Below are 15197 nucleotides of genomic sequence, written 5' to 3'. Positions count from 1 at the left end.
TTTAACATTATACAGATACACAACATTAAAACTCACTATGTTAAAAGGAAGAGAGGAAAAAATAAACTTTTAACTGCCAAATGTTCACACATATGATCATATAAACAGGAAACATCTGTAGTTGTTCAAATAGAGGCAAATGTGAGCACAAATTTGGATGCATGTTATTAATATGTATGAATTTATTGGTACACACACAAACAACTACAGTATCCTTCAGGAACTCTTTTGGGTTGACCTCTAAAGAATGTCGATAGCAAATTATTGGTCATTATTTTTGCTCATTTATTCATCTTAAAACATTATATTACATCATACAGTCGGAAAATACATATGGAGTCTGACAGAACCTTCAAACGAAGAGCAATGAGAGTATATTTAATGAGAAGCCAAATCCAGCAATTCTGCACTACAACTTGCCAGAAGGAAAACCCTTATTAGATCAGCTGGGCCACTTCACGTGAATCACATTGAACTGCTAAGTATTCATAACTATTTGGACCCCGTACTGTAAATCTCAGCTTCTTTGACACCTAAGACCCTCCTCCCCAAACCCCCTCTATTGAGAGAGATATATATATATATATATATATATCATTTAATGCAAAACGCAATTTTTTTTTAAAAACATTCCAAGACACTGTTTTGAAGTTCATGTACTCATAACAAGTAAAAATACATAATACCATCAAAAGGTGTAATATGGTGAAGCCAACATTTACATAAAAATGTAAACTAGAAAATAACTGACAATCAAAGGAATGATCAGGGAATTTTCTATTCAAGTGTTCATGTATAAGTCGAAGAAAAACAAAATAGGCAAAAAGTTTACATTCCTACCCATGCAAGTTATAAATCTGAATGTGACTTTTAACAATAAGATTTAATAATTAGTCGTTTTCATCCATATGAGATGATTCAGTCTTCAAGCCTCATAAATCTGCAATGTTGTTCTTCCAGAAGTCACTTCTTGATAAACTTATTTGTACTTTGATGGAAAACACTTGCAAAGGTTCACCTTAAGATAACGTTAGGTTTCAAGAGCAGGTAAACTGTACTTTGGTTGCGTCCTTACAACAGAGCGCTACAGCGAGCTGGATCAGACAGGAGCTACTTACAGCATGTGTCTTAATTAGTCAGTCCAAGTTCAGTTCAGTAGTGTGGAAAAAAAGGCATTTAACAGCATAAAAAAGAAAAGAAAAAAAAGAAATGATTCACTGTAATCGGCAAACATACAAGACGGCAGTTTTAAGAGCTGAAGAACACAAGCACGGGTTTGGATGATGTCTAAGTCATGAAGCCATTACAGACGTGATACAGACTGAGGGAGTGCTCAGTTTTCACAGACTTTGTAGGCTCCCTTTAACAATATAATATTCTTAAGACATGTATAAGAAACACACAATGGATCACTTTTACAGTATAATACTGTCCAGAAACATCAGATACTGTCAGTATGATCAATAGAACATAAATAAATATTTGGGGTTAACTACAAATGTATAATTCTTTCGATTACCACAGAAATGAATTTCAACTCGTACCTCAGTAAACCCTGCTGAAAAAAAAACAAAAACAAAAAAGAAAAAACAGGCAAGTTTATCTGAAGTGCACCAAATCCCTCTAAAACCAGAAAAACAGGCCAGCCTAACAACCGTAAACTAGATTAAGCAGTTTTCAGCATTGAAAACAATGTGTATACTGAAATACATTTACAATGGAAGTCTATGTGGCAACTGCTTGCTCCATAGACTTTTATTGTAAGTGCAAAACTGTCAATGTAAGCTTTCGGTTGTTAGGCTAGACAAAATTTCCATAGCAAGTGCATAACCGTCAACACACTTTTCATTGGTTTTCACAAACCAGGGTATGAGTTGGGCTTATTTTCTGCAGTAACCAACAGCTTGCCAGAGATGCTGACAATAGATCTTGTTTTTAATTATAATATTCCTTTCATGATGGGAAATTCTTGGAGTTCTAGTGGAGTCCATTTGAGAAACTGGATCCATGAAGAAACAAAAGTACAAGAATTACTAAATCAGATTTGACAGCCATGGAATAATCCATTTTTGTAAATTTGGTTAGTGTGCAAGGTCGGTTAGTGTGCTGTTATATTAATTATACACTATCGTAGTTACCAATGTAGTATAAACTCACACTATAAACCAACATTGTGACTGGTTCACTCTTATTTTTATGTCAGCATTAGGACATAAATAGTAGTGGTCCACATGATCACATGCACTTGGGATCGCAAGCACGGTTGTAGAATGCATTCCTATACATTCTCACGTACAATGATTTGCATGTTTGGAACCGCGTTTGTGAGGCTGGGTGTAGTGCTCAGGGGCAGTTAGTGATTGAGGGTGGGAGGTGAGTGTAGAGTGTCAGGGTTTCTAGTGCAATACTGAGTACCCAGAGGTTCTTTAAACCTTCTTGCAAGGGCTAGCCTTAAAAAAACAAAAAACACCACACATATGCTATGAAACTGGCAAGGAGCAAACACGTTGATGTTTAATGCGGAGAAAGGCGCTGATGGATTTCAGAACAAAATAAAGCAAACACCACAATGCAAAACATAAAAAAAAAACCAAAAAAAAACTCAAGCATCGACAATGAAAAATCCACTTCTTAAGGTGAACGTCACGGACCATTAATACAATGGCAACGCAGAAATGAGACAGTAAGAGCGAAAGTCATTAAAACAAAGTTTCCAGTTGTGAGAACAAGCCAAAGAAGAGAATGTAGAATGATGAGATCAGATGAGAGGAATGCACATTGGAAGTATGATGTAGTCGAGGAGGAAACAAAAATCAGTGACACAAAAGGCAAGAGAAGGGTCTTGTGGTCTTGAGAGGAAAAACAGAATGAGAGATCCAATAAATATAAAGGAAGAGTTGCAGAGGAGGGGATGCAAGTCTCAGATCGCATGATATGATTCTGAGCGCATGTTTCCGTCGCAGAGGCTGCGGTGGAGTTTAGGGGGTTTCAGGGTGACGAGGGGTCTCTCAGACACAATCAGCATTTTGAGAAGGTCTGCTTGATCTCATCCAGCACGTTCCCCAGCAGCGATGGCTCATCACACTTGGCGTCAATGGAGACGGTCTGATCGGCCTGGAAAAAATAAAGACATGGAGAAAGGGTTAGCATGAATGGAGGTGTAGAGTTTTGTAACATATTTAGGGTTGGGAACCAAGAATTTGTTCTTCAGGGTTCCCATGCTTTTTGACCAATGAATTTCCAGTCGTTTGTGATTTCTGGAAACCAATCTTAATTTTGATTCAAGCTCATCCACTAATGAATCATTCAGACTGATTTGTGAACCATTTCAAACATTTAACAAAAAAACAAAAAACTCACAATTGGACGTCAATATGGCTTGGCTATATATGTACACACACACACACACACACACACACACAGGCAGCCAAAAATTTTGAATAATGTACAGATTTTGCTCTTATGGAAAGAAATTGGTACTTTTATTCACCAAAGTGGCAGATATTCAGGTGACATTTCACCCCACGCTTCCTGTAGCACTTGCCATAGATGTGACTGTCTTGTCGGGCACTTCTCACACACCTTACAGTCTAGCTGATCCCACAAAAGCTCAATGGGGTTAAGATCTGTAACACTCTTTTCCAATTTTCTGTTGACCAATATCTGTTTCTTTGCCCACTCTAACCTTTTCTTTTTGTTTTTCTGTTTCAAAAGTGGCTTTTTCTTTGCAATTCTTCCCATAAGGCCTGCACCCCTGAGTCTTCTCTTTACTCTTGTACATGAAACTGGTGTTGAGCGGGTAGAATTCAATGAAGCTGTCAGCTGAGGACATGTGAGGTGTCTATTTCTCAAACTAGAGACTCTGATGTACTTATCCTCTTGTTTAGTTGTACATCTGGCCTTCCACATCTCTTTCTGTCCTTGTTAGAGCCAGTTGTCCTTTGTCTTTGAAGACTGTAGTGTACACGTTTGTGTGAAATCTTCAGTTTCTTTGGCAATTTCAAGCATTGTATAGCCTTCATTCCTCAAAACAATGATTGACTGATGAGTTTCTAGAGAAAGCTGTTTCTTTTTTGCCATTTTTGACCTAATACTGACCTTAAGACATGCCAGTCTATTGCATACTGTGGCAACTCAAAAACAAACACAAAGACAATGTTAAGATTCATTTAACAAACCAAATATCTTTCAACTGCGTTTGATATAATGGCAAGTGATTTTCTAGTACCAAATTAGCAATTTAGCATGATTACTCAAGGATAAGGTGTTGGAGTGATGGCTACTGGAAATGGGGCCTGTCTAGATTTGATCAAAAATGACTTTTTTCAAATAGTGATGGTGCTGTTTTTTACATCAGTAATGTCCTGACTATACTTTGTGATCAGCTGAATGCCACTTTGGTGAATTAAAGTACTGTACATTATTAAAAATTTTTGGCCGGCAGTGTATATATATATTTTTTTAATACTTGAACCAAAAGATTTTCATAACGTTCGGTTCAATGAATGGTTCTTCAACATTTGCATTCTTCCACTGATGTGGACGAAACTTCATACTAAAATTCTCTTAGGCAGTACTCTTGCAGTCTAAAATGAATGCTCAATAAATAGACAACATATCTTCCAGTTCCTATGTCCTTTCTGGTCACCGCAACGAAAGATGAATGGTTTTTAATATGGCTGTCAATTTATCTCGTTAATTCAGTGCGATTAATTATATAAAAAAAATGTTTTGATAAAACGCAACCAAAGTGAGAAGCTCCAAAAACGTCCATCTGATGCCTGTATACATTCACGTCCTTAGAAAAGCCCTTGTCATCAATCTCGGACAGACAGATGAATTCAATTACAAAATGGATTGCTATGGACTGTAGGCCAATGATAGTCTTATGTTCAATAATATGGAAACATAATGCCTTCTGAAGCCACTTTGGTCCGTGTACTTTCGGATAATTTGTTCTCATTTATGAATGTGTTAGGAATAACCGTTTATTTATCCCATTTCTGATATATATCATGAACACAATACAACAATTTATGTTTTATTCATTTGTTTTTTGTATTTATAAAAGAAATAGCCAAAAACAAGATTTATTTATTTATTTATTCATATACAGTAAACAGAGTTGATAACTTGAATATTTGATTTGCACATATGGGCGGGCCTGACACTCCTTTTTCCACTAATTGGTCAATGTACAACGTCATCTGTTTTTTTCTCAACCCTGTCAATTAGAATAAGAGTTCACCAGAGTTTAAGTTTGCCAGACAGATTCTAATCTTTTCAGTGACTATGGCTTATTACGAGAAAGCGGGTTATAGCGAGAAAAAGCGCTCCCGTTTACATGCACAGTTTAAGCAGCGCACTCTTTACTCCCGTATACATATGGCTCCATCTGTAAGTAGCATTCTCCACAGCAATGTAATTTTCCCGCAACGCTTGTGTAAACAAACTTGGCATCAGAGTAAGACTTCACTGTTTTACTCTCTGTTGATTTGCTTTATTTCCAAATATTCCAGAGTTGTTGCTGTGTTTGTTTCCTAAATGTACTTTAGCGACCTGCAGCTGAATTGCGATGCAGTAGTGGGGTTACCCGCTTACATAAAACGCTAGGATTCCCCCAATCATGTTGCTGGTCTCAACAATTCATGCCAAAAATCCAAGGCACTCACGTGGGGTATAATATTAAAAAGCCTGGCTATTATAATGGGGTTATTATATTAAAAAACACAATTATATTGTGGCTAGAACAGAACTCACCAAGTGAGCCAAGAACGCCAAAGAACAAGACTATTTTACTTAATTCCAGTTTAATTTAAACACATTTTGCTGTCCAATCTTAGTATTTTATTGTGTATTGGTTGAACATTGTGCATAGTGAAAATATGTAACATCTTGTCTGTATGCAGATGTTAAAGAGAGACAACTGAAAAACAGATACGGGTGCCATTTTATTGAATGAGTTTATGGTTAGTTGCTGTCTTACAATGAATGAAAACTACTTGTAGCCTTAAAAATTTTAAAAAGGTTCATTCTGCTCCGTTTAACACATATAATTAATACCTAAAGACCTGGTTAACACACATTTATTCCCCCATATTACACTTTTAAAAAATGTTTGCAGATAGACATGTCATTCAAAATGAAGTCCTTTCTGATTGTAGCTGACAAAATAAAAAAAAAATAAAACAAAATAAAATAAAAAAAGCTACATTTTTTTCAATATACATTAGCCAATAGCCCTTCAATAGCCCTCAATATACGCGATAAACTTGCGGTGATTTAACGCTCGCCACGTCCCATGTGAAAGGGCAATGGAATGAGGAAGAACAGACGACATTGCAGGTTGACCAATCAGTAGAAATGGGTGTCACGTCCATCCACCAGGGCAAATCAAATAATCAGGTTGTACGCTTATTTCAAACGCTTAAATGAAAAAAAAAAAGAGGAGCTGAATTCTTGTTTTTCTGTTTCTTATATGAACCAGAAAAAGGAAAAAACTAAGTGTTTTCTCAATTTTACCCATTACTTTCTAGAGGAAAAATGAGTAAATGGTTGGTTTATTGGTTATTCTATTTTGGAGAAAACGAATTATACGAAGGTACACGGACCCACTTTTCATTTTGTCTCAAAGCTTTACTTGTCTGCTACAATAATGTAATGCATTTTTAATTATCTGAATTAAAATATACTGTATAATATTATAATTATTTAAAAATAACTATTTATAATTATTTAGTTATATATTGAATAATTTTTTGAGGCCCTTTCTTAGCAAATATTTATATTAGCAGTTATTTTGATTAATTAATCTGCATATTATGTAATTATCTGATTACAAATTTTAATCGACTGACAGCCCTAGTTTTTAATGAATCCGTTAAAATACTAAAATATAAAGTTTTAAATTGGTTTGAAGCAGATGAAGGACTCAATAACTGAATTGGTCGTGTAAGTACTGGTTATTTATAAAACAATGTGCAGCTAAAAATACACATTCAGAGCAAAGTTGTTGTAATAAAATGGTACGAAAAAAATACTGAATTAAAAAAAAAAAAAGAAAAAAAAACACGAAAATACCGAAATAGTAGTATTACTTTTGTTTAGTATTTTTGTTGAGTATACTTAGGACTAATTATTCGCAGGACTCTTAAAGCAATGTTAATGAAATTGTTAAGAGGAATCTAATTCGGATCCAAAACAGATAAAATTCCTTACAATTCCCATGCCTAATCATATTCCAAAGATTCAATGAAGGTCAGGAGCACTTACGGTTTTGACCAGCAAACAGACGTGGTGACCCTGGATCGACCTGCTGTACATGGATGCGCAGGAGTCAATCCTCTCCACAACTGCAAAACAGGAAGCAAAGACAGAAACATTAAAGGGTTTTACTTTTAAATTGATAAGTACTTTTTGCTGTTCTGAAGTCAGGGTACCAGAGAAGTGATGGTGGAAGCAGATCCTGGCCAGCAGGTGATGGAAGGGCATGTTGATCCCCTCTAGCCGTAGAGAACTCCCCTTCAGGTTGCCCGACTCCAGCAGTTTAGCATATGCGTCACTAACAACACAAATCGCATATACTTTCAGGCTTGAATAGAATCTTTTATCGCCAGATCTTTTAACCACTAGAGGGGTACACAATTAAAGTTCCAAGAGGTCCGGTCTCTACATTTCCTTCCCAGCAAATGTCCGGATAATAATACGTAGATTACATAGTGTCATATGGCTATGAAATTATATTATATTTTTGAATAGTTTTTATAACTTGCCACATTGGCAATAGTACTTTGTAAGTCTGAATGGACCATTTTTATATTTTCCTTTAAGTGAGAATCACGCTTATGCCTACACAATCACTTAGCCAGGTGTCAGATAACTAGCACAAAGATTTAGATCTAGGTCTGGATCATACCTGCCAACATTCCCGATTTTACCGGGTTTCTCCCGATTTTCCACCCCTCCTCCCGCCGTACTCCCGATTTACAATTTCTCCTGATAAACTCAGGATTTTCTGCATCCACACTTCGCTCATACGGGATTGTCCCTTATTTAAATATGAAATGATACATCCTGTATCGAATAAATACGGCCGCGATTTGTCCCGTAATCTGGTCAGATGGCGTCACAGTGAAATAGTTTCAGACCGTTAATTTAACATTGATATAAGTTGGACATTTTTTATACAGTGGGTAAGGGGTCATCTGAAATGTCCACACATTGTGCTGAAACGTGCTAATACCGTGGAGGGTGTGGTATGGGACCGTCTGAAAAGTCCACATTTTGTGCTAAAGAAAAGTGGATTTCTTATTGAAAAACAGAAGGTTCAATATAAATGTTCAATAAGATTTACAAAATTACACAGATCCAACAATGTATGAATACAATCACAATCATAAAGACAAGGTGAAGAAAAAAAAAACTAAAAAAAAAAAAAAAAAACGTCAAATACATATAAACCAACAAAGATGTATACATAAATAAGATAAAGAAGATAAATAATCGAAGAATTTAAAAAAAAAAAATTTTTTATAAGATATGGGTCAGAAAAGTTCTCAGCATATAAGAAAGGTTATACACTTTATATTATTACCTCAAAAAGCATTTATTGCTAAAACTGAGAAGGATGTGGTAAGGAACATCTGAATACATGGTCAATTTCCTGGCATTATTCAACTTCAATGTAGTATTACTGACTGGTACTGTCGCTCCCTATACGTATATTACGCAGTCTGCGTGGTGCACCTACTCCCTACGGGGGCACAATCTTACCCTGGGGGGGACCAAAAACTCCAACGGCTGCCGTTCCTCGCACCATGACACCATCCCCCCACCTAAAAAAAATTAAAAAATCTCCCTATTTTTCACAATCCGATGTTGGCAGGTATGGTCCGGATTGAATTGTACTTCGGTCCAGATCTGGACCGGAGTCCGCCTATTGAGTAGTACCCCTGCACTAGACTAAACTAGGGGAAAAAGACTGGTTGAAGGATGCTATACATGTGCTCTATTTAGGAGTGAATAAATGTAAGGCCCCTGCAGACTTTATACGAAATTGAAGAACGAACAGGTGTGATGTAATTTAGAACAAAATCTGGCCAAAGCGAAGGTGTTTTTGAGTTCATTTCAGTGGTTTGTAACAGATCACCAAGGCGAACTTTCAGGACAACTTCGTACCGGCTGCTAAAGACCTTCTTATTTTCATTGATCCATGTCATCGGTATGTATGACCTGGAACTCCACCTACTTTGAGGCGGAGAGCTAAATTCTGTTCAGTCAGTAAAGATCAGTCAACATGAACACATTGGCATGTAGAGTTATTAGCGAACTGGTGTGTAATCGGCACATATTATGGCCGCGTATATCATGTTAGGTAAACATTACAAATTACACATTATCAACTGCATATACACTACTTTAAATCATCATCGAGTTGTTAAAACAGTTTTTTTTTCTTCTGATCTCGTGTGAATTCTATTCGTAGAATGAGGCATTGATAACACATTTTAATGTCATATTATTTGATGTTTTACATGTAGTCTTGATCATCCTCATATTTAAATGTACCTCTAAACATCTCCCCCAGCTGTCTGGCTGGTGTCTGAATGTTCGCAAACAGTATGTTGTTGCTCGGCTGTTTCGAACTTCTTTTTGGCTCTGAGTGAAGAACGAAGAAGCACTTCTCACATTGGATAAACACAACGTTTTTACGTCGCTGTGTCAAGTTAAGCGTAGTTTAAAACGTAGAAAAACATGTCTCGTGAGCCCTGCATTCAGAATTGAGCTCCGTCCAGCTTTGTTTGAATGCAACAATGTGTTTAGACAGGTTTGTGCTCCTCACCTGTAGCAGGGAGTGGTGATTAGGTATGACGTGCATGTAAAGTGCAGTCTGAAGTCCAGTTTCTCATGAGTGGAGGAGTCTTCTGACTACGCCAGGAAACAGAAATACACAGGTCAACAATACTGCCACTCACACTGATCAATCATACATTGGTAATGTATTGGAAATGGGATTTTTCTCACCTTAACAATAAAGGTGAGTGTTCCCTTTAGTTTCTGAGGCATGACGATACTCTGCACTGAGAAAACAAACCGGGCCTCATTTGACACCCCTGAAAAAAGATATCACCTTTCAAGTCTGAAATCGAATCACCCTTCGAAAATCCAGTAAACGGCACTTATGGCAGCATCTTGCTCTTTTATTCTGCTGTTCTGACCTGGTGGCAGTTGGAAGGGGACGGTGAGGCCGTCATGAGGTCCGGCTCCCTCCGGTCGCTGCAGTTTGGAATTGAGGGAATCTAGCACGTTGAACTCCATAGACTTGAGGAAACTGTCGCTCTTGTTCTCAAAGATGACCGACACTACAACCTTGCTCTCGTCCTGGTGGTTGCCCTGGATATCGTACACCTGCAGAAGCAACAAGGGAAGATTTAGCAGTAGAAAACCAAAAAAAGAGACACTAATACACTCCACACCAACACTCAGATTCCAGTTGTTAGAAAAGGCTAGAAGAGATGGGACGGAAAACAGTCGAGTTCTGAAGAACGTAAAACAAACTAAAATGAAGACAACTGATACAGATAAATCCAAGACAGTTTATGGCAAAAGGCCTGTAACATCAGCGTCTCAAACAAGAGTGAGGATAAGACCACATTACCCTTAATGACACCCAATTTAACAACTAATGTTTTAAAGTCATAGCTCAAAGGCGAACAGTCTTACAGCATTCAACAGAGTAGACGGCATATTAAATTGGACATGAACAAAAATGAGAATGGTGACAGGTGGATATACAGTCTGTTCAATTTGTCGCACTGTTGTGAAGTTCATAAGGACAAGACTAACTTTGACAACACGTTTTTGAGTTTTTTGTCCACTAAACTGGTGGAAAGTCCACCTCTGCATCGGAAATCACATACTGCCAGAGTATGTACTGTATTTGATAGTTCGGTTTGCTTATAACATGTATTGAGGTTGGAAATGGAGGAGCATTTCTCCAGATTATGAATGAAAAGCATTTTAAATTATTGTGAACTAGCACACACATAGACACACTGAGGTCATATCTTCCTGGACTATCAAAATAAAAGCCCCAAGGTTTTAAAAGTGAGAAATTACAACTAAAATAAATAACTATTGTATAATAAAATTATAATATTTATTTTTATTTTTATTAGTGTTAATGAAAAAGAGGTCTGAATACATTTGAATCCAAGTCCAGATACAAACTGAAAAAAATGTGTAAAGATAACTGGCTTCTTTTCAACTGGGCTTCACATTTATTTGCAATCATTTTTTTGTTCCCTCTATTTTATAATTAAATAATGTTCTTAAAAACCTATTGATCTGAAGGCATATGCTTAAATGTTAAAATTATATTTGAAGACAAAAATATAATTGTGTCAGCTTATTAATTTATTTCATTACAAAACCAAAATTTTATAAAAATAAAAAAAACTTTTTTGAATTGGATGACTTGGACCAAATAATAAAGAAAAGCAGCCAGTAAGTGCCCAGCATATAGATGGGAACTCCTTCAATACTGTTTAAAAAGCATCCCAGGGTGATACCTCAAGAAGTTGTTTGAGAAAATGTCAAGAGTACATGTCTGTAAATTCTAGGCAAAGGGTGACTACTTTGAAGATGCTAAAATTTAATGTATTTTTGATTTTAGATTTTTTTAGTCATACCATAATTTCCATAATTCCATTTCTGTTATTCCATAGTTTTGATGACTTCACTATTATTCTAAAATGTGAAGAAAAAAAAATTATAATAAAGAATGAGTAAGAGACCCCAAACTTTTGAACAGCAGTGTACTTCATCTGGGGATGAGGGCATTGACCCATGACCCGAATAAATGATGTAACAACAACAACCGTGAAAATAATCTACTCTGTTTTGTTTTTTTTTCTCCCAATTTGGAATGCCCAATTCCCAATGTGCTTTTAGGTCCTCATGGTTGCGTAGTGATTCGCCTCAATCTGGGTGGTGGATGACGAATCCCAGTTGACTCCGCGTCAGAGACCGCCAACCCGCGCATCTTATCACGTGGCTTGTTGAGCGCGTTGTGGAGGCTTCACGCCATCCACCGCGGTAACCACGCTCAACTCACCACGCGCCCCACCGAGAATGAACCGCAATATAGCGACCACGAGGAGTTTACCCCATGTGACTCTATCTCTAGCAACCGGGCCAATTTGTTTGCTTAGGGGACTTGGCTGGAGTCACTCAGCAAGCTAGCAAACTCCAGGGGTGGTAGCCAGCGTATTTTACCACTGAGCTACCCAGGCCCCTACTCTGGTTTTGTTAAACAAGCGCCATTTAAGCATAGGAACAACTTGCTTCGTATATATACACACACATCACTTACAGTTCATCGCCGTACTTTTTAATCCAGCGTTTTGAATGTGAAATCTCCTCAGCTCCAAAGGGATTATGGGATCGTAAAGTGTCCAGTCGATGCACACTTGCCAGAAATAGTTGGTCATTCAGGTATTTCTTGCTTACCGTTTTATGAATACTAAGGATTCGGACATACTACTCCATTGGCGTACTGTTTTTGGCATACTATATAGTAGTGGATATGGATATTTCGGTTACAGTGCATATTTTGTTGGCTGAAAACCGAGGTAATCAATAGTACAACATATTGAACAGACCTCCAAGCCTTGTTTTAAAGTGTTTTCAATTAAATATGGCATCTACTCTGACTAAAGTCAACATTGCCGCACGTTAGTAGCAACGTTAGTAGTCATTTACTATTGTTACCTGATCAGCATCTTCCATCATCTTACAACATACATGCAGAGACACATGGAACAATACATAATTTATAGACGAGGGAACAGAATCACTTAAGGCAATGAGTCATGCCGATTTAGCAAATACAACAACCAACAACAGTGTCTCAGCATCATAAGATCTCAATTACAGCCTGAGGCTCATGCTGGTGGAGGAAACAAACAACTGATTGACTCATGTCTGAAATCACACTCACCATCTTGATGTAGGTGTTCTCAGCCAGCAGAGAGTAGTTGGACATAGGCTGAAACGAGGTGGAGGTTAGATTAGACAAGAGTCAATAATATAAAAGCTATTAACAAATATTTTCTCTGGGGAGCTCCAATATGACAGCAATTTACAATGTAACAATTCATTATTTAAGGGGAAAGTGTTAGTTTTCATCATTTAGGCTAGAAAGTAGAGGTCATCCGATAGTGGATTTTGTCGATACCGATAACTACGGTGGCGGAAAAGGTCAATAACAGATTAAACGGTGGATCATTTTTTAAAATTGATCTTTCCTCACTGTGACAGGCAAAGACACAAGAATCCAAAATGAATAAAATCCCAGTTGCAAGTTTTTCTTAAACCAAAATCGCAATAATCCGAAAAAATAAATAAATAAATATGATTTGGCGCAAAATGGAGGATTTTAAACTATAATCAAGCCTGAACCACACTGGGGACTCTTATTTTGAAATGGAGACTTGGCTGCATTATAACACTCTATAGTTAAGTAGGCTATCTACCAAATTAATCTATTTAAAGCCTATATATTTCACAGATGAAGGGTTTTGTATATATGTATTTTAAAAGGAATGAGGTTTATTATTATTCACAAATAAGTTGGATACACGATTTATGCGTTCACGAGGCACGTTTCCACGTAGTTGCATTTTTCTTTGAATGCCCTCGTTTCAATTTAGAACACTTGACTTTCTAATCAAAATAACAAAATATACATTGAAGTGAGGATAAAAACATGGATGAATACTGTCAATGATGAAAGATTTAGATACAGTAAATCCCCACGAGGTACCAGTGATTGTTTTTATTTCACCTCTTTAGGCCGCTGTTCAAGCTGTTCTGATTCTGGCAGAATCAAGCCATTCTAACTGTAGAATCCTCCAATGCCGACCACAGAGGAATAATAATAATAATAAAAGTGTATATATATATATATATATATATATATATATACACACACACACACACATATACATACAGGTGCATCTCAATAAATTAGAATGTCGTGGAAAAGTTCATTTATTTCAGTAATTCAACTCAAATTGTGAAACTCGTGTATTAAATAAATTCAATGCACACAGACTGAAGTAGTTTAAGTCTTTGGTTCTTTTAATTGTGATGATTTTGGCTCACATTTAACAAAAACCCACCAATTCACTATCTCAAAAAATTAGAATATGGTGACATGCCAATCAGCTAATCAACTCAAAAACACCTGCAAATGTTTCCTGAGCCTTCAAAATGGTCTCTCAGTTTGGTTCACTAGGCTACACAATCATGGGGAAGACTGCTGATCTGACAGTTGTCCAGAAGACAATCATTGACACCCTTCACAAGGAGGGTAAGCCACAAACATTCATTGCCAAAGAAGCTGGCTGTTCACAGAGTGCTGTATCCAAGCATGTTAACAGAAAGTTGAGTGGAAGGAAAAAGTATGGAAGAAAAAGATGCACAACCAACCGAGAGAACTGCAGCCTTATGAGGATTGTCAAGCAAAATCGATTCAAGAATTTGGGGGAACTTCACAAGGAATGGACTGAGGCTGGGGTCAAGGCATCAAGAGCCACCACACACAGACATGTCAAGGAATTTGGCTACAGTTGTCTTATTCCTCTTGTTAAGCCACTCCTGAACCACAGACAACGTCGGAGGCGTCTTACCTGGGCTAAGGAGAAGAAGAACTGGACTGTTGCCCAGTGGTCCAAAGTCCTCTTTTCAGATGAGAGCAAGTTTTGTATTTCATTTGGAAACCAAGGTCCTAGAGTCTGGAGGAAGGGTGGAGAAGCTCATAGCCCAAGTTGCTTGAAGTCCAGTGTTAAGTTTCCACAGTCTGTGATGATTTGGGGTGCAGTGTCATCTGCTGGTGTTGGTCCATTGTGTTTTTTTGAAAACCAAAGTCACTGCACCCGTTTATCAAGAAATTTTGGAGCACTTCATGCTTCCTTCTGCTGACCAGCTTTTTAAAGATGCTGATTTCATTTTCCAGCAGGATTTGGCACCTGCCCACACTGCCAAAAGCACCAAAAGTTGGTTAAATGACCATGGTGTTGGTGTGCTTGACTGGCCAGCAAACTCACCAGACCTGAACCCCATAGAGAATCTATGGGGTATTGTCAAGAGGAAAATGAGAAACAAGAGACCAAAAAATGCAGATGAGCTGAAGG

The 15197-nt window shown here is 37.3% G+C and overlaps 1 protein-coding gene across 4 annotated transcripts in view; it reads right to left on the bottom strand.

The window, feature by feature from the left end:
• Nucleotides 1–1163: 1163 nt before the first annotated feature.
• LOC127439275 (AP-3 complex subunit delta-1-like) overlaps nucleotides 1164–15197 on the bottom strand; it is a 43301-nt gene continuing 29267 nt past the window's right edge. For all 4 annotated transcript variants that reach the window (XM_051695493.1, XM_051695494.1, XM_051695495.1 and 1 more), the window contains 7 exons: nucleotides 13001–13048; nucleotides 10218–10407; nucleotides 10024–10112; nucleotides 9842–9927; nucleotides 7440–7561; nucleotides 7273–7352; nucleotides 1164–3114 (listed from right to left, as the gene is read on the bottom strand). In XM_051695493.1, the coding sequence (XP_051551453.1) occupies nucleotides 3019–3114; nucleotides 7273–7352; nucleotides 7440–7561; nucleotides 9842–9927; nucleotides 10024–10112; nucleotides 10218–10407; nucleotides 13001–13048 (711 nt within the window). In that variant the 3' untranslated portion in view covers nucleotides 1164–3018. The remainder of the gene's footprint in view (nucleotides 3115–7272; nucleotides 7353–7439; nucleotides 7562–9841; nucleotides 9928–10023; nucleotides 10113–10217; nucleotides 10408–13000; nucleotides 13049–15197) is intronic.

The sequence above is a fragment of the Myxocyprinus asiaticus genome, chromosome 50 (genome assembly GCF_019703515.2).
Source record: "Myxocyprinus asiaticus isolate MX2 ecotype Aquarium Trade chromosome 50, UBuf_Myxa_2, whole genome shotgun sequence".
NCBI classification, from domain to species: Eukaryota; Metazoa; Chordata; class Actinopteri; order Cypriniformes; family Catostomidae; genus Myxocyprinus; species Myxocyprinus asiaticus.
This window is presented reverse-complemented; position numbering and strand designations above follow the sequence as displayed.